The 20,314-nt window shown below is 41.5% G+C and overlaps 2 protein-coding genes across 3 annotated transcripts in view; one reads left to right on the forward strand and one right to left on the reverse strand.

Annotated features, from left to right (window-relative positions):
- Positions 1–419: 419 nt before the first annotated feature.
- Positions 420–4,939, forward strand: LOC115079898 (cytochrome b-c1 complex subunit 8). Its single transcript, XM_029583846.1, has 3 exons — positions 420–575; positions 2,017–2,186; positions 4,709–4,939. The coding sequence occupies exons 2-3, from the start codon at positions 2,033–2,035 to the stop codon at positions 4,801–4,803; spliced, it is 249 nt and encodes an 82-aa protein (XP_029439706.1). The 5' UTR covers positions 420–575; positions 2,017–2,032; the 3' UTR covers positions 4,804–4,939.
- Positions 4,940–6,710: 1,771 nt separating this feature from the next.
- Positions 6,711–20,314, reverse strand: part of AFF4 (AF4/FMR2 family member 4) — a 77,450-nt gene continuing 63,846 nt past the window's right edge. For both annotated transcript variants that reach the window (XM_029583257.1, XM_029583256.1), the window contains 2 exons: positions 18,437–18,654; positions 6,711–13,302 (listed from right to left, as the gene is read on the reverse strand). In XM_029583257.1, the coding sequence (XP_029439117.1) occupies positions 13,187–13,302; positions 18,437–18,654 (334 nt within the window). In that variant the 3' untranslated portion in view covers positions 6,711–13,186. The remainder of the gene's footprint in view (positions 13,303–18,436; positions 18,655–20,314) is intronic.

Below are 20,314 nucleotides of genomic sequence, written 5' to 3' on the forward strand. Positions count from 1 at the left end.
CTCATATCCTAGCAATGCAACTGTTCATGACTTTAGTAGCCTAGCCCCTGCTCCCCTTCCTTATAGGAACACATACGCGTTGGTGGAGGTGCTACGAGGCAAATTACCGCTCCTAGCGGCCTGAGCCGTGTTTTCTAACACTCGCCTAGCCTACAAGGCTTCCGGCAGGTTTGCAAGATCGGCCGCAGCTTGATCTGCATGCAAATCTTTCATCGATATCCTGACAGCCTGAGCAGGGCGCTGTGCCCCCAGCAGCGGCTTGGGAAATACCCATCTAGGATCTATCACGCAGCAAGGGCCGATCCTCGATTTTCTCTTCGAGCGCCTACGTGCGCGCTCCTTTTTAGAAACTTGCTGGGTCGGAGAGGAATCAGCGGGTCGGGACAGAGCATGCGCGCCGAGGACGCGACTGCCGCAGGCAGTGACGTCAGGAGCTCCGCCGCTATAGCTCGGCGCCTCCAGCGTGGGCGGAAGCTACGACGTCTTCGCGCCCTATGACACCGGAAGGAAAAGGGAAGCGTGGGGCCGGGCGACCTCTTACTGTGGTGTGGCGGCTGGAAGAAGCGTTGGTGAAGGTGAAGCGGGGGTCGGGGGGGGGATGGCGGCCCTTTTCGGATAATGTTATTGGAATGACAGTTTTACATGTGTTTCCTTTTCACCTCCTCATGTGCGTCGCCCTCCCCGCCTCTCTCAGATAATCAGATAAGAGCTCGCAGCACCGAGGAGTTCGCAGTCGTTATTCTCTCCATATGATTGCATCCAACAGCGAGGGCTAAGAAACCCCTGCCCCGGCACTGCCCTTTCTCTCGGACGGACGCGTGTGTCGTTTTCTGTTTTGGGGGCAGCAGGTGAAGCAGAATCAGCTTCACCTGCTGCCCCCAAAACAGCACTGAGTAGTCTGATTGAAGGCTGAGGCAACAACAACAGAAATAAGTGTAAAACAGTTACTAGTGAAAGGGTAGCGAGCTGGAGAGGCTGTTGGTAAATAAGGCTGCAAAGTGTGTAGCCGCCAAGAGACCACGCGTTAACATCCGCGTCTGTTTTTATTGAAAACAAGTACTGAGATGTGGTGCGTATAGCGTTGTATAATAGAGCAGGTAGACAAAACATGTTTTCATTAGAAGCGCAAAAACAAAGTTAACGTTTAGTAAGAAAATACATGATCCGTGTATCTAAAATTATTAATTTTTAAAGTTTACCCAGTTTAAACAAAAAGTAGGTATAAAAATAGGACATTGTCTCAGATGGGTAGTACATGAGAAGCAAAAGGGAAAGTGAGTTATTCAGTAAATCTAGATGAACATTTATATTTTTGTGCATAGGATTGTAAACGTTATTTTTATATTTTAATATGATGTAATCCACCCTGTTTAACTCCAAGTTATAAAGGCAGAATATAAATCTCTGAATTTAAATTTAATCTACAGGATTTAGTGACATCTGCTTTCCTTTTCATATGTATGAATAACTTACTTCCGCCTCCTCAAATATTAGGTGCTGTAATACCTCTCACTACACATCAATGGGTGCTATGTTTCATCATCATCTTGGCAACATGTTTAGTGTGTGTCTAATGTCTGTCCAATTTTTTCCTTGATATTTATAAATTACTGTTTTTAACATTCCATGAATTGATTTAAAGTAGCTCTCATCTGCTCTTTTATCAACAGTATCACACGTTTTTCCATGCTGTCCCCTTCCTCTAGCCACAAGATGGCATTGGGAAGCAGTTTGAACATTTCTGACCTACAGTTAAGATATCTAAACTCTTCCCTGTTGCCTATCTTCAAACTCCAACAAGTCATAGCACCTACTACAAAATAAAATGTTTTAGACATGTAAAGTTAGGCATTTTTTGAGAATTCTAGTACCATATATTTAAAATTGTTTACAAACCACTGTCTGTGCTGTAATTTTGGACTAGCCTGAATGAGCAGCTTGGGAATATTTTAATTTTAGAATCTCTGCTGTGTGTAAATCTGGATCACTGATATAATGCATGATTTGATTCTTCAGCAAGAAGTGTTTGGACATGGGACGCCACTTTGGAGACCTAGCCAAAGTGCGGCATATCATTAGCTACAGTCTCTCTCCATTTGAACAGAGGGCGTTTCCCCACTATTTCTCCAAAGGCATTCCAAATCTTTGGAGGCGATTTAGAGGTCAGGTCTTCAGAGTAGGCCCACGTAAGTATTATCTTCAATGTTATTTTTGTTAATAGGGAATGGCAGGAGGATTTGCTGCCAGTCCATGAGGACAGTAAACAGGCTTGGTTTTCAGGATTTCCATAATGAACATTCATCCTATGCTAGTATAATTGCATACATTTTTTCTAACAGGTTAATTTTGGTTAGCAGGAAAACCAACCAGATTGTGACCCTTGGAGGACCATAGTATATGCCCTTGATTTGATGTCAAGTAATAAAATGCAAATTATATCATCCAATAAAATCAGGTGGCATTAGGATGTGTGTGCAATACACAAAAATTTAAAGTTTTGTGCACAACAGAGACCACCAAGAAAAACGAGAAAAAAAATCAAGCTACAATTATCACTTAAAATATCAGTAGTTTTTAAATTTTTACTGACCAGTCTTTCTAGCATGGTGTGACTGCACACTTAGTGAGATACAATTTAGCTGCTTACAGCTGCAGCTTGACTATTAGAGGTTAAAGTAAACCCTTTGTAAAGGAGTGACTGTTTCTGAAGTGGTTACCTTCAGGAATGAGGCTGATGGCCATGTCCCACTTGTAATTATACCCTAATGATCTTGCTAATGTGATGATTCATAACGGGTACGGTACACTCTTCTTAAAAGGAGCAGTGGTACATATATTGTTCCATATAGTTTGCTTCTGTCCTGTTTCTTCAGCACTTGATGTTAGTTCTTGTTCTTTTGCTTTTTATTTTAATATATTTACTGTCTTTATACTTATCTTTTATTAAAAAAAAAATGGACATAGTTTTTAAAAATCTTACTCCTTAGGTTGTGTTCATGCTTTATGTGTACTAGGATGATGTATATGTAGTTCTTTTAATCCTCAGCACAGCATTTATGTTTAATAATGGGAGAGACTGAGTGGGAAGAACTGCCTGCAACTGAAGATTGTCTCCTTATGAGTGAATTAAAAATCAGGTTGAGAAAGGGAGGGCATAGTGATTTTGTTTAATTAGCATTAGAGTTTTGAGCCAAGCTGAGGGTGAGTTAGAAATCCAGCTACTGAAGGATTTTATTTGGAAGAAAAGGGCTTTAGGAAAGTAAATGATTCTCTGAGGACATGCAGGGTCGCGGTCCTCACAAGTGGATGACCTCATCAAATGAAACTTGGCCTGGAACTTTGACTGGGCCCTACTGGGCATGTGCAGCATGTCATGATACTACATGTCCACAAGGGGGGGCTCCTTCCATCATCTTTTCTGCAGAGCTCCACTGCTTACAGGTTTTTACTCTTCTGCTTCTTTTGGGATTCTTTAGTGCAGCACTGGCAGCCTCTGCACCCAAGGCCTTTGGTCTGTTCAGATAAACTTCCTGAAGCTAAGGCAGTTTGGTATGCTCTAAAGGCTTTCAGAAATTGGTTGCCCAACAACGTAGTCCTTGTCCAGCTGGACAATAAGTATCCGTTTTACATTAACAAGCAGGGATGAACAGGATTGTACTTCCTGTGGCAGGAGACTGTCCAGATGGGCCTCAGAGCCACCTATCTGCTAGGCAAGGATAATGTTCTTTTAGGACAGATTTGAAAGGTCCTGGAACTGTATGAATGTTTCATGGCGTGGGGTGATGGTGCTGCAAATCAGATATTACAGGAGTGGGGCTCAACCTTGGTAGATCTGTTTACATTTTCCTGTCCAGGAAGGTCCAGTTGTTCTGTTCCAGGAAAGAGATGTAAAGCAAACTAGCATTGAACACCTTTTCTCTCGATTGGAGTGAGGGGCTACTGTATGTGTATTCTTCAATTTTGTGTTTGTTGCAGGCTGACTCTGGAAATAGCAATATAAGGGGAAAAAAGAGACTTGTTGCCACCAACAACAGCTATTGTGTCTGACATGGTGTAAGTTCCCCTTTATTTGTTCAGGGCAGTCTGTAAGTTGGAGATTTCCTACTGGTGAGGACTGCCATTCTGCTTGCTCTTGAAGAAAATAGCCTTGCTTACCTATAATAAGTGGTGTTCAAGGACAGCAGGATGTCGGTCTTCATGAATCTCACCTGTCTCCCCTTGGAGTTGGTTTCTCCAAGTTAAGCTAAGAAGTTAGACTGAAAGAGCCCTTGTGGTTATCGTGCTATGTCACCCATGCTCAGTAGGGCACAGTCAAAGTTCTAGAAACTTTCACAGAAAAGTTCCAGGCTGGGCTCCAGCTGCTGATGTTGCCCATCAGAAAAGCCAATGCTGATGATTCTGAAAGGTCAGCAAAGTCAGTGCTGAGCTTAAATTACAGCTGTTTGCAGACTGAGTTGTTTCAGCACTAATTGCCAGCCATCTTTCACTGGAACCTCACCCCCAACACAGACACACATACCTGGTCCCAGGGCCTTGATTTAAAAAAGTATTCATATCAGCCTTGTACTCCAGCTTGCTTTCAGATATTATTCCTGCACTCGGATCTGGCATTGTTTCAGTAAAATAAGGAAGTGGGAGATAATTATGTGTTTGTTCTCATGTTGCTGCACATGTCTTAAAGTAACGGACTCCTTTTCTTCTCTTTAAGCTTTTGTGCTTGCATATCTTGTTTATTCTTGGGGGATGCAAGAACATGCGAGGGGAAAAAGGAAGGACCCTGCGCTCTATGAAAATGACCAGTAATTCAGAAAGTGGGAGAAAAGCTCCTCGCTCAACATCTTTTGCCACCATCTTTTCCTTGTACCCTTAAGTTGTAAAGGAATATTTAAAATAATCATCTGAAAAGACCTACTCAATAAATTTAGCAATGCATGTGTAAGTTCTTTGTCGAATTTTTAAAATAATTCCTTTTAAGTGCATGCTGTCAGAAGTAGCAAAAGAAAAAAAATTGGTAGTGGATGCTTAAATTAATGTCAGGTTATGCCCAATCGCTGTACTTCCCAAGGGCTCAGGAGAGTGATTGAGGTAAATCAGATCAAATCAAAATGCTTCCTGGGTATTGAGATTTCTGGTCTTCCAGAGGGATGGGGCTGGCCTGCTGAGTTGGGATCCGTGCTGTGTGCCACTCCAGTCGCGGGGGGGGGGGGGGGCTGGCCTGCTGACTTGGGGTTGGTGCTGTGTGCCACTCCAGGCCCAGAAGACCCCTGTTTTTAGTTTCTTGGTCTGACTCTAGTCATCGTGCTCCATCACCACCTACTGACTGGCTAAGACCATCACCTTTCCTGGGTTTTGGACAAGGCGGTGGCATTTGCTACACTACCTACATTAGATGGGAGGAAGTTAAAGACGGGTGTGGAGGCATGAAGGCTTGATGACCCGAACAGGAGCCAGTTTTGATTGTGCCGAAAGTCCAAAAGAGCAGGAGGAAAAAAAAAAAAAGAGGGTGGTACCCCATTTGTCACTACAGTACCTGAATGTAATCTGCTTCAAAGTACAGAAAAAAAGCAGAATACAAAATAAACCTGGCTAGGTATCCCTGAGTACACTTATAGACCTGGCAAAGCATTGTCATCTTTAAATATGGTCTCCTGCTAAACTGACTTCTGCAGCAAAAACAAAATGTATTAAGAACACAGTGCACTTTGTTAGTTTCTTACTATGACTTACCAGGTACCCTTATCTTGACAAGACAGGTTCTGGCTCCTGGGTTCTAAATGTCAGATGGACCCTTAAAAGCTTGATATCCGATTGGTCTGGTAGACAGCTGGCACTGATGGAATCCAACTCTGCAATTACACATTTTTCTCATGCTCACTAGTCATTCACGTATAGATTGCTTGACAAATCTTTGATATGGCTGCTGAGGCGGAATTGGGTACCACCGATCATACACTGAGGTGGCTGGTGCTGAGGTTGAAGAGCTAGACAAAATAAAATGTTCAACCTCAGTCTGTTTCCAGTCTGGCTTTGCTCAATGGCTGAAATATAGATCAATACTTCAGCCAATGCATGCTGCATTGATGATAAAGGAATAAAAATCTAAAAGCCAGCTGTGAACACCATGGCCAGGTAACAGTTTGCAAATTTTCTTAGCCTTGGGGCACCCCCAACCTTCACAGTGTACGAAGAAGAGACTAGCTGGCCTAATCTACTCAAACTTTAGGCCCATTGCAGCCAATCCACATACAATAGAATGATGATGAATGTCTAAAAAGGGCCATCTGTAATAGGTTTGGTGCCAAACACCCAGTGAAAGATATCAAGACATGAATAAGGTCTCTGTATTATGACCAATCAGAAACTATAGTGGTGTTGGTAAAGAATTTAATATTCCTCATGATAGTCTATCAATTGTTTTAACATTATACCCTCCCTGAGAGTTATTAAAGCACCATCCTAGCACCCACACTGGTGCAATAAGTGCACCTTTTTGGTGGGTCATACATAACCATCAGTCCAAAATACAAGACTATTTTTGTTTGGTTTTGAAGTATGCAAAGAAAAAGCACCTGCCTGAAATGGTAAATGAAAAGGTGATGGAACTGGAGGCTCCTGGTGAGGATATAGGCTGAGCAGAGGCCAGTTCCACTTGAGCTGCAGGAAGCTGCCGGCTCAAATTTAAATTTCAAAAAAGGAGACTGGACAGCCAGTTACAGCACAGTGTTTATAAAGTTTAATAATACAGAAAAATCTATGATTTATTAAACTTAGCTCCTCCAGTTACTGTTTTGCATTATACAAAGCATTTTAATGACAGTAGTTAAAAAGATTTTTACAAATTGAAATGAGACCCTTTTCTCCAAATATTTTAATTGCCATAAATTTGTTTAAAAATACACATTAAACGCATGTTTCAGACACTCTAAACTTTCTATAATTTCAATACCACAAAATACAGAGAATATGCTATACAGATGTGGAAAACTCATATATAATACTTTTCTCACCATTAACAGCTTTTGTTACGTGAAATGCACATACCGACATAGAAATCCAGAACGTGAGCCCAAAAGTACCCTTCTGAAAGTTTAAATGTATTGCAACAAATACAATCACAGTTTTTAAAGTTTTGGTTGAAAACGTCAGAAGTCTCTAGAATCTGGATAAAAATAAATGCAAATCAGGGACTCACGATACACAAAAGAGAAAAAGGAAAAAGTCTTTACGTAAGGTACCTGTGCAAAGGGTCATAAACCAAGGACCATATTCATGAAGTGGTCAGTTCATGGGCACAGCTCTCCCACCTCCTCTTCCTTCCACCAAAGAATTATTTCAAATATGATAAAATGATTTTAATAAATATACATCTGCATTATCTTTCATAAATAACATTTCTTAAAAGCTTTTAAAAGAGGTGAGTAGATAAAAATGGGAATATAATGGGGAATAAAGGAGTTTAAAATGTAATTTTTAAAAAAAAAAAGGGACTATAATGTACCCAGAAGAAACATGTCCAGTCCTTGGAAGGAAAACATCAGCTGTATAAAAACAATAACAATAAGCTGCAAATTCTGCTGTATTCCCAATTCTTTTGCATTTACTGCCCATGTAAAATAATTGAAAAATAGATACAGGAGACACATACCATGTAGAACAACTCAGAGGTGCAGTATACTTTCGAATGAACTCAGGTGTGAGAAAAGTCAAACCAAAAATGGCGAGCTCGTTGTACAAGGGTTAGGGTAAGGCTGGCTGACCACCTTAGGAACCTGGATAGATTAGTACAGAATTCAGCTTAACGGGAAGGCAGACTCTCTTACCCTCGTCGAGGGTTAGCCTATACTTCTCGGGGATCTGGCGGTGACGCTTGTTATTCAAACCAGCAAAATATGCTCATAGGCAGAAGAACCTACTTACACACACTGTCCATGGACTTGGACAGGTTCACCAGCACTGGATGGCTCTGCTCTACAGCAAAAGTTTGCAAACCTACAAGTTAAGGGCGCTTGGAAGCACATTAAGTAGTCACAACCAAAGCAGGGGGAATGTAGAATGGACACATTTGTCATTTTCAAGTTTGGCTGTGTACGAGCTGGGCTGAACCTGTTGTGAGCTTTGCTTGCAGGTAGGATACGTAATAGGTTATAAACGGCCTCTCTCTGTCTAGGGAGCACACTTGAACTGAGATACTAGAAGGGGGATTCCTAGGTGAGTTACACCAGAACCGAAGTCCCTCTGCCTCTCAGGATATCCTTAGCAAGGGATTCAGTCGGCATTCTTCACTCTTGAGAAACAGGAAGCGAAGCAGCCATTCTCACTTCAGTTTCTTTGAATTTAGCTTCCCTTTCTAGTTGAGCCCTTTCCCCCCCAGCCCTAAATATTTACACTTCCCTAATATTGAGGAGCTAATGCTGCATCTCATCTAATAATCAAACTTCCTGACTTAAAAAAAAAAAAAAAAGATCTAATAAAAAGGGACAGGACATGATTTTCTCCAGTTTGGAAACTCTCAGGCCCGCACAGCCAAGTAGAGGAACTTTCCAACAGGCAAAACTAGACAAAAAGCCATCCAGGGAACCAACTGTCCAAGGCAAGAAATTGTGTTTATATTCTTAACATTTAACAAAGTTGTAAAGCAAATGAGAAAATATTTTTTATTCTCTACTTTGTGGGAATAGGAGAATGACAAAAATAATCCCTGGGAATTTATAGACAAATCAAATACTGATCTTGCTTCTCTCCAGTTTATACCTGGGTGCATTTGTTGTTAATACAGTAAATTCCTTGCAAATAAAGGAAAAAGTTGTAGTGGTTTTACACTTCTTGAGTTCCTATATTCCACCTCCATTAAGGAAATGAACCTGTTTTAAAATATCCACAGCTTTTTCTTCCTAGCATAAGAACATAAGAAATTGCCATGCTGGGTCAGCCCAAGGGTCCATCAAGCCCAGCATCCTGTTTCCAACAGTGGCCAAATCCAGGCCACAAGAACCTGGCAAGTACCCAAAGCTCCGAAATAAATTTCCTTTCATAATACTGTTCCCTCAGCAATGCGTCAGAGCGAGGTCAGGCTTGGTAAAACCCTTCCAAAGCTTTCTGCTCCACTAGGCAACCGAAACCAAAACCAGAACGTTCTCATACCAGAGTTAAAACCGCAGGTACGCGAACCCACTGCTTTCTGTGCTCTGTCAATGCAGCATTAAGCAATACAGTAAAAGGTGGTTTTATTGTGGTCTGGCTCAGCCAAACTACGTCATCTGTGCAGACTTTACCTTGCAAAGTCATACTTGTTAAGAGCTGTAGAGCTCTGTACAATGGAGGATAAACATACACACACACACATATGTACATACATACACACAAGGGAGAATGGATTAAGGTGAATTTAAAATTGTTTTGAGGCTGTGCTTAAATTCACCTTCACTGACTCCCCCCCCGAGTATGTGTGTGTATCTATATATATATTATATAGATACACACATAATCCACACTGTAGAAAATCACACAGCAATCATACCTCTGCCTAAAGGAATACATTGCACTTCTGTATATTAACATGCAAGAAGAGTCACCAAGAAAGTGGTGGCTCGGCACATATACATTTAATAAATAATATATGCTGTGGCCAGTTGCACTGTAAGCTTAGAAAAGGAATACTAGGTGGCAGAATCACACTTTGGACAGACTCGGATACATTTTTAAAACATACAATACAGATTGCACACTGTTGTGTGAAACCAGAAGGGACATCTTTAAAAAGTGTGCGGATGTGAGCCAAACAGTTCAGAAAGGAAAAGTCAAAACTCGCACGCTCTTTCTCTTCTGGTTCTGGTGTTTAGATAAAGTCCTCAGAACACACTACAGTGGGGAACCAAAGCCAGCCAGAACCTTGGTCTCTGCACGATACATACAAATGAATAAACCGTGCCGCGGTGCACAGAACGCACCCGACGAGCCTTACAGCAAAGGCAGGCAAAATGAGGAGCTCCTGTCACTTGGCTGGGGCCAGGTTATTTAACCTCAGCATTGCCTCACTGATACTGCTCAGTATGAATACAGAATCGCACAGGGTAGGGCTCCTTAAAGACGCCACTGGCAGAAGGCTTAGAGCAATACCAAAGGGTTGAGGAAATTAGGGTTTGGGGGTTTTTTTGTTTTTGTTTGCACAATAGACCATTTCCAGTCTGTAACACAAAAAAAAGCAGCTACATCCGATGAATGCTGAAGTTCAGACAAAGCTTTCTGAGTCCAGAATTAGACACGATTTTGTTGCAGAAACCAAATCCCTTTTCTCTTGCATAATTTGTTGGAAATGGCCATTTTTGGAAGAAAGGACATTTTTTTTTTTTTATAGACCATTACATATAGTTACCCTAAGAGACAAACAGCAATTCAGACAATGCTTACTAGAAAAGTGGTTTCAAGAAGTATAATACAGAAAAGTATATATAGAACAGCAGCTTCTAGGCTTCATACAAGAAGTAAATCACCCTTAAGCAAGATAAGAAACAGTCGCCTGTCCGCTACAGTTTCAGAAACATTACATTTCTGCAGCTCTGGCTGATAACACGAAATAAGTTAGATTAAGAGCAAACGAAGAAATCAAATGACAGACCAATATGCATACTCTAATGTAAAAGTACGACTGGTAGTTTGTCCATGATGTACAAAGAGCTTTCAAAAAAATATATCAGACAGTCCTGAAGGCCGAGTTGCAGTGGCAGCCTGGGTAGAATTCTATTCCTTCTTAGGAATGTCACAAAGTCGACACTTCCCGCTCAGTGCAAGCCATGTCTGGGACGGACGGACAAGAAAGCAGCTGAAAGAAGGTGACAGTCTGTGACACTTTAGAAACAGCACTGGAATTCAGGGTTGTCTTTTTTTTTTTTTTTTTTTTTAAGGGTGGGGTGGCTCCCCTGGTATTAAAATGCCATAACGGACGCATCACTTGTGCAGGTTTAGAAAAGGAATGGAATTTTACCAACGTACTGCAGAGACCAGCGGCACAGCTGGTCCCTATGGTAAATCCTCACCTGTAAACAGTTCAGGAATTCTGCATCTAAAATGTAAGGTAATGGCATAAGGCACACCAGACAAGAGAGTGGCACTAAGCAATACTGGAGGGTTGCACAAACAGCTCGGTTTCTCTCGTACACCAGCAAGCACCTTGCATGAAAAAGGTACTTTGGTTTCATTCGACGAGCAGCTACTTTGGCGCTCTGGGACACCGCGCGAGACATTTCTCGATATGGTGATTTGACTCCCAGTCCTAGACTCTTCCCTTTTAGCAGCAGGGGCCTTCCTATTAGCAAAATGGGTCAATAAACTCTGAAATGAAGGGTATTGCCAGAAGAGGCATTTAGTGGATCATGTCCCTCCCGTGGTGGTCAGTGGAAACAGAACACGATACAGTTAAAAGAATCTGTGGCTTCTCAACCAATGGTTAGGCTATCCATGTCAAAACTAATTCACTTTCCTTTCACCAAAGAGTTGATTCTGATGAGTTTCAAATGATTACTTACAAGAAAAACAACTCTAACCTAAGGAGTGATGGATAAAACCAAGATTGTCTGTATCTGAAACCTGTTCCACTACGCAGCTCTAACCTAATGACCAGCCTAACAAGGTGGGTCTTTTCCAGTTGCCCTGGAAAAGGCAGCGAGACACACTTGCATTATAAATCCACACCCTCATTTAATTTTTTTAATTGAGTCAAAGCACTATATTTTTCTTTCTGCTTATAAAAGGTCTCTGTGCCAGCCTCACAGAAACCATATTGAAGCCTTCTATTTTTCAGTACTGGAGAGTTAGAATATAATTATTTCTTAGGCTGCATAAACACGGGTGTTCTCAGCATGAAGGCTGTTTAATACGGTTTACGAGGGCAGCAGCCTAGGAACGTGACTCGTGCACAGATTCCAGCGAGAAACTGATCCTAGCTGGAGAGAGAACCCTCCCTTCCATTCCAAGAAACTGACTACTTAGCAGCTTCGGGATAGCCCGGATCCATTTATAGCAGCACTGGGGATTACTGTCCACATCCTCTGTATTTGCTTCCTATTGCTGTGTTAAATTGCATGTTGGGGTTTTATTTCCTTGTACAGTAAAATAAGATTCCACACAGTGAAAATCATCACAATGATTCACTATTAAAAACTGCTCAAGAAAGAGCTGAGCTCTGCTTGTGAATGCATTTTAAGATCGCCGTGAGGCTGGCACAGAGAAATCTGCTTGGATCTATTGAGAAGTACATGCCACCTTTAAAGATGGGCAGGTACATTTCTAATCCTTCTGCCACACTAGGCATATAACTTTTCTTTCAGAATTTCATACCCTGTTTAACCCTTAGTTACACTGCATTAAATGCAAGCTACTTATCAGTTTAATGATTGTTATAGTGTTAAACCATGTTGCTTGAATGCATCTTGAAAATATCCACCCCAAGTCTGACATAACTAAAATATTTTTCCATATATATATTCTTTATATCTTCATTATATTTAAATGATTTTTTTTTTAATATGTAGAAGAATATCTCTGGAACTTTTTTGTTTAACCTTTTGCACAGATTTTGCAATAATAAAACTGTAGTTATCACTTTAGATCTACATCATCTGTATTAGGCATAAAAAGTCCCTACTTGTCCCTACATTTTGAAAAATGTATCAAGCCTTATTCTTTTTAGAATCTATACTACAATAAGACATTACCAAGTTACAAAGTTCACAATGTATAAAACAATAGAAGTAGCTACATGCCAGCTTCTCAATGAAGGTGAAAGGATGAGTGAAAATGGACACTATTTCATAAAACAGCACAAGCCTAATTTTTAAAACATTAAAATAAATAGAATTTACCATGATTAATTGTGCATTATGAATGGAATTCCATTTCCATTACAGATTGATGATGCAAAGTTATATTCATGATGCAGATATTAAAATATTTAAATAAAGCTTAAAACTTGGACTACGGAAGAAGTCCATTAAGCAAGGCGGCTTTGGGAGGAAAGCCAGCAGATGAGCCAGACTGGACGAAAGCATTCCTTGGTTCTTAGTGTCGACTTAAGCAATGGGTAATGGCAGTCTTCCTTTTCCCACAGGACACAGTGTTGTGGAGAAAAATCAGAGGCAGCAAGACGAGCGGGTTTCTGGGTTCCATTTGTTCAGGTCCTTAAGGATATTAACTAGGCATCGTGTCGCAACCAATGCAGCCCCTGACGGGTGTAGCGTACCAGATCTGCCATAGTGCTTGTGTTAAAGATGAGGGGCGTCATGACTTTATCCAATTCGGTAAAGAACTCTAGATTAAAAGAAACAAAAAAAGGCAAATAAGCAGGGAAGATCTGCGCATGAGCCCTTCTCTCAGACTAAACACTTGGCATTACATGCATGGCCAAAGTACAGCAACTGCTGGACCTTGTAGAAAACTGCAGGAACAGACACAATTCAACACAAGCAGACAGAAGGTAGTTGTGCTGAAATGCTCAGCTAGGATTATTTAAAGGAGATATTGCCACACTGTTTTACCACTTTTTCTTGCACTTGTGCTCCTAGGAAGTGTCTAACTGCTTTTGGGCTCTATTAGTGCTCATGTCACAACAGGAAAAACACATGGGATCCAGCAGAGTTCAGAGAATCCCTATAGAAGGCAGACATTCCCATAATGCACCCTGGGAAAAAAATAGAGAAGCAACCACAAAAAAAAAAAAAGTGCTTGCATTCAGAGCCTTACACAAGTGAGAATGTCAAGAGTCAGCTCTTTGGCTAATTACATTCAAGTGGGGCTTTATAGATAGTTAAACGGTGTGCATATAAAGCTCTTACATGAAAAACCATGTCCAAGCATAAGGATAGGAAGGTCTGTGTCCATTTATCTTTAAGATCAGGTTGAAACAAACAGATGATCGTTATTACAACATATTCTATGAGGAAAAGCAAGTCAAATTCTTCTGCACTTCTCCTCAAGGCTTCCTTTAGACGTGTTGTACCTTAAGAGCTTGGGTCATCCTGGGTGACTCACTTCAGAGGGCAAAACTATGGAATGTGAGTCAAGGGGAGGCTCTGAAGTGCTTTGGCCTGCCCAACCCCAGTTGGGTGGTAGACTCTGGGCTATAGGGTCATACAAGTGATGGATCTTTATGTAGGAAGCACCTAGAAGAGCCTCCCAAAACTGAGAAAGGGTGAGCCAAGCTTAGCCAAAATTCTGGTATTTGCTAGAGAATCTGCAGCAACACCCCTGAACCAGGGGCTGGTACATTGTCCAATGTGATCCATTGGAAAGATTGCCCTTTTTCAGTTATCACAACCTTATAATGGAAGCCAACATTTCAAAGATGCTAAGGATCTCCTTTGTGCAGTTGCGTCAGATTCACCAACTACCCAACTACCTCAATAAAACACAAGCTTGCCACTGTTATATATTAATCATTTGGCCGCCCAGACTAATCGCAACTCTCTATTTTAACAGAATCTCACGATATGATTTCAAATGCTTCAAACTCTTACAGAACTTTGGTTGGAGCCAAAGCAACAGAACACATAAAACCAATTCTAAGTCAGCTACACTAGCGCCCAGTCAGATACAGGAAATAATTCAAAAGTCTCTGCTTAAGACTTCAAATGCATGATCAACTAACTCCCCAAGTATCTCTGCCAGCATCTTCTTCAATGCCCCCATCTTCCTAGTCCCCCCCCCCCTTTATCTGCTAGATTAACTTGTTCAAGACTTCATGCATTCAGCTATGCCCCAAAACCATGGAAAAAGGTAGCACTACCCCTTCACCTCCAAGCAAGATAGTCAAAGCTTAACTATTCAGCCAGGCCTTCTCTTAGATTTCACAGTAAAATGATTACCAGAGCGCCTGATGACGCTAAGATACTAGCTGACAGGCTAGCTGTGATCGTGCCCAAACTTATTGACATTGGTCAAGTGGGATTCATCAAAGGAAGATATATCTCCATGAATGTTCGACTCCTTTTAACAGTGATATCCTTGGGAAAAAGTCGACAATTGCCTTTTCTAACAGTCAGCTTTGACACAGAGAAGGCTTTTGATAGGATGGCATGGGGCTATTTATTCTCTCTCTTGGACCATATGGAGCTCTCCGGATTGTTTCAGAGGGCTATCAACCTACTTTACACAAATCCTAAAACTTCTGTAATGGCAAATGGTGTGCAATCTGAAATGTTCTCTACTGGGAGGGGTACTCGTCAAGGCTGCCCTCTCTCTCTCTGGCTCTTTTTATTATTTTTTGGAACCCTTAAGGTCATTAGAACAGATGCCAGAAATACATGTGGTTCCACTCATTCATTATGAATTTAAATATGCTGCCTTTGCCAATGATATATTAGTGTTTTTGACCAATCCGGAAAGCTCTTTCCTTGCTCTTCCGAGGCTTTTCGATCAATTTGGTGCATTTTCAGATTTGAAGCGCAATATTGATAAATCAGAGGCTTTTGCCATCCCATCCTTAGTGTAATCCCAATGGACTGGAATATTCCCATTGAAATGGGCAGAAGGACCAATTCGTAATTTGGGTCCAAAGATTTCATCTGAGTTACACTAATTATATGAGATTAACATTTCTAATCTTTTAAATTTTTACTAAACGAATGTTCCAACTTTGGAAATATCTACCCTTATCCTTGGCTGAGAGAATTAATCCTTACAAGATGGTGATTTTCCCTAAATGGCTCTATGTACTTCAGTCTCCCGGTCTGTATATTCCCCAAAGATCTGAAAGCTTTAGATAATTTGTCTTTTTTTTTTTTTGGGGGGGGGGGGGGGGGGGGGAGGGAATCTCGTGTTGCCCTGGCATGTTGGTCAGAGGGTGGTCTGGGACTCCCCTGTCTGCTTTGCCTCTTCAGGGACAAGTCATTCTTTGTTCCTTTAGAGGGCGAATGAACTTTGGTTAATCTCCTACATTTAAGATTTGTCCTACATGTCCCTTACTGATCATTCTTTGACAAAGATCTTCAGGAGGTCTCCTTGTAATCAGCTCTTCAGGAAAATTTGGGTTTTTCTCCTGGGAGGTCCACAATGGTCTTTCATACATGGGCAATGATTGGAGTCACGCAGATACAGCATGTAATAGGGGAAGGGGGAGCGATGAAATCGTTCTCAGATTTCAGTTTTTTTGCCTATATTCAATTAAAACATTACATCTCATCTCTCCCGAGAAAAGATTAGGATTTTGCCTTTCTAGATTCCCTGGAGGAGTTATTCCAACCCTATTTGAGGAAGAAATTACCTTTATCCAAACATTTCCCCTGGTTGGACTGTGGACCTTTATTGCACAGATGGCAGTCAGAAGAAGGTTTTACTATATCGGAAGCCACCCCGAGTTCTTGCTTTCGACACTAAGACTCTCTTATCCAATACGAACATTCAAGAATTACAATATCCATTCTTAAAGAGAGCTTTCATTTCTCAAACTCTTGATTTAAGGCGGGGGTCGCCTAGTGGCGTAGCTGAGGGTACTCTTACTCATATGTTTTGGTCTTGTTCAAAGATCCAGTCCTTGTGGTTGAACCTTTCTAAATGTGTCTCCTAAGTCACCCCTGAAGTTTTGTCATCTGAGCGATTTCCTGCTTTTCTTTTTTGCTCAGAGGCCCTCCACACTACTTTTCCATGCAGATGAAGACTTCTACATATTTGGGAGAAATATACCCAAGTCTTACCCTCAAGGCTAGGAGTTTGATTTTAAATATTGTTGTTTGAACTACTTAGCTGTCTCCACTGTTGGCAATATATTGCTGTATTCTTTAAATTGCGACTTCTGCTGTCCCTTTGTGCTTCTCTGTTGTGGGGGATATATTGCTGTACTTTGCAATGGCCTCCCCAGTACATAAGAGCCAAAGTACGGGGAGGCTTTGTTTGTCATGATTTCCTTTCTTGCTAATAAAAAGTTGAAACACATTCCAATTACTTTACTCCTGCAGCCATAGAAGCCTCTCTGATGTAACCTCTCAACTTGCGATTTGCTCTACATGCTGCCTCAGGCAAACATCCAGATCACTTCAAGTTAAGCATTTTGGTTCCTCCTTTAATACAAATTTAGAGATTTGTGTCAAACCACCTCCATCTTAATTCTAGATTTTCGCCTTTCCTTCCAATAATGGAGAACAAAGGCTTTCCTCTCGACAGGGTGGGGGTTTTTCAAACCTGGTCTTCAAAAGGGCTTAAAGTGTTATGGCCGACTGCTGAACTCCCCAAGATAAAAATTATCTCCATTCAGAACTTGCAAAGTTCCTCTGGTCTTGCCCAAAACTATTTCCACAGATTATTTGCAGCCCAAGCATCATGTGCAAAGTCTGGAGGTCTCCCTGTTAGATGAACAGCGCTGGTCTAGCGTTTCTGATCTGGAGCATCCTTCCTTATCAGTACTGTATAAGCTATTGAAGCAAAGAGATTCTCAGTTCGCGTTCCACAGTCTGTTGAGTAACTGGAAGCAAGGCCTACCATGATCTTTGACTCTTAAGCAGTTTATTCTATCTCTGGAAACATGTTGCTGAGAGAGACTCGGTATACGTTTCTAATTTGCTTCTCTCTCAACGTAGCCTCTTCTGGCCTATGTTCGACATGTCCTACCCAGACAGGAACCCTGGGCCACGCTTTCTGGTCCTGAGAGTCTGTGCAAAAACTTTGGCGTAAGATACTTTATTATATAGGAGGGATAATGGGTTGTTTTTTTTTTATTCCTTGTCATCCTGAAAGTTTTGTTTCGTGATTTTTCTGCTGGTGTTTTTGGCATTAAATACACTAAAATGTGGTTGCAAAAAAAGGCTTTTTACTTGGCAAGAAAACTATTCTTCATTTTTGGAAAGACTTTTGTTATCTTTGCTTTACATACTGGAGAGATGAGCTTCAAGATCTTACTGTAATGGAGAAATCTGATGCAAAACTAAACTCTATTAAGCGAAGAATGGAATTTTAGTGCATTTGGACACCATTTTTTTTTTAACTCTACTACCCTGGGCAAAAAATGTGTTTTTGAATGAATATGAGATTTGGGTGGTAACGATTACTGTTTTTTTTGGGTAAAGCTGGAAATGATACCTTTCATTTCATTACTGATATGGTGTGTCAAATCTGTTGTACTTTTTATTGCAAAACCAATACGCAAATGTAAAAAAACTGTTTGACTGTAATCTGCCTTGAGACTATTTTAGGAAAATGCAGAATACCAAATGTTTATAAATAAAACTTCCATCAGGAAAGAAGGTTCTGACAGCTGGAGAATGTAGGCCTCCCAATATTTCTGATTTTTATCTCGCATCCCTTCCCGTCTCCCGAGTGGTGCTCTAAACCGGTCACCAGAGTGCGCCCTCATAAAAGCCCGCAAACGGGCCGGCTGCACCTCAAACAAAGTGGAGGAGTCCAGTGCCTTGTGATCTGCACCACCCCAGCCCATGCTCTCACGGACAAAGCCTACCTTTCTGTTCTTTAGAAAGCTGCTCGGCTTGGTCCCATATTTCGGTGGCATAGATGAAGTTGGAGGTGACCTGGACGTAGCTAGCTGCCATATGGTGGATCCTCTGTGGAATAGTCACCGAAGAGCTTCCTGAAGAGATAGTCGAGCCTGACGAGTAACTTCCTGTACTGCCTGGAGACAACTTTGGAGAGACCGGGGAAGGCGTATTCGCCGATTTACTGAATATTTAAAAAAAAAATAAAAAATTCATATTAGTGTAGGGTAAAGGCGTACGTCCATCTTTTTATTTTAATGTTAGATTTACCTTTTGTTCACCACACGCAAATAAAAGTTTCAAAATATAGGAAATGGTACAATTATGGGACCCAAGGAATAAAGCAGAGTTGCTTACCTGCAACAGGTGTTCTCTGTAGACAGCAGGATAAATCAGCCACACAAGTGAGTGAGGACATCCGACAGTGCCAAGTTAGAAGCCGCTCTCTCCAAACACAAAAAAACCCCACCCAGGCAGCTTTTTCTAAGCAGGAGCCTCACGTCAGATAGCAAGCTCACCTTACTTTGCCTAAGAGCTGCAAGCCTGCTTGACTGTAGCAGTAAGATATGCAATCCAAGATTCAAGTGGAAAGAAGTCATCTTGCTTACGGCATTACCTACCTTGGTTAGATTAAAAGGGAAACAGTTGAGATGACTTTCTGTAAGGTTGAGATCTTTCCACGTTTAAATAAATAAATAAAGTGCTGTTGCAGTCCAAAGTGTGAAGGGTGTACCTTCCTTCGTTAGCATGCAAGCCTTGGGGAAAATGTGGGCAGCACAACAGAATACGTTTTAGGTAGAAATTTAGGATGGCTTTTCAAAATTACCATTTTGAAAAATCTAAATATAAACAGGGTGGAGCCACTAAGGCCTGCAGTTCACGCGCTCTTCTAGCAGAAGTGACCACTATTAGAAACATTTTCCATGTAAGAAATTTTAGTTGTGCTGCCAAAGGTTCGAATGACGATTTTATCATCTGAGAACTACATTTAAATCCCAGGAAAGAGGAGGAGGATCCTTGAGGGGCATAAGCCCTTTGATGAATCTGGCAACCTTGGGATGATGAGAGAACATTTGTAGTCATCATGATCACAGCTGCTATGGCATTCGGATGGACTTTGATGAAATGACGTTATCAACCAGAATCGATAGCCTTAAGAGGAATAGGGCAGCTGAAAAGGGGCCAATTGATATTTGAGCACCTGATGGAAAATCTTTTCCATTTCAAGTTGTAGGATTTAATTTCTGCAAGTAACTGCACGGAGGAGGACATTAGTTGTGTTTCGACAAGCAGGTGGTCTGAAGATCTGGATGTAGCGGGTTCCTGTAATTTTTAGGAAATGAGGATTGGAAAGATTTGTAACCTTAGCGGTTGTTGAGCAGAGAAGCAATGATGTCACAGAAACAGTAAACGAGGTCAGAAGGGGTCTCTCCTTCCTGTATTTTTAAGCTTGGTCTTTCTTCGGACCTGCTCAGGTATGGCATGGAAGAGTCACCTTTGCCCGATGATCAGATCCAGATGTGAAATCACGCATGCCTCTTCCTCCTAAGGGGCAGCCAGGCTGTGTGTCATGCAATACACACACACTGCCTCCTCCGAGTCCTTCCGGCTTCTGTCTTCTCCCCAAGGCTGAGAGGCAGGCAGAGCACGCACCGAGCACCGAGTGCGACTTACTCTGAGCGTTGAGTAGCAGCAGCAGTGGAGGAACTCTGGCAAGCTACACGTGGCAGCCGAGGTAATTAACTGAGCTGGCTCCCAGCATCACACCGACACCTCTCTTCTCCTGCTGACGCTCTTGTCTCTCTCCCTTTCTTTCAGAATCTGTAACAGTCTGGGGCTCTTCT

Source organism: Rhinatrema bivittatum, chromosome 18 (genome assembly GCF_901001135.1).
Source record: "Rhinatrema bivittatum chromosome 18, aRhiBiv1.1, whole genome shotgun sequence".
Taxonomy (NCBI): domain Eukaryota; kingdom Metazoa; phylum Chordata; class Amphibia; order Gymnophiona; family Rhinatrematidae; genus Rhinatrema; species Rhinatrema bivittatum.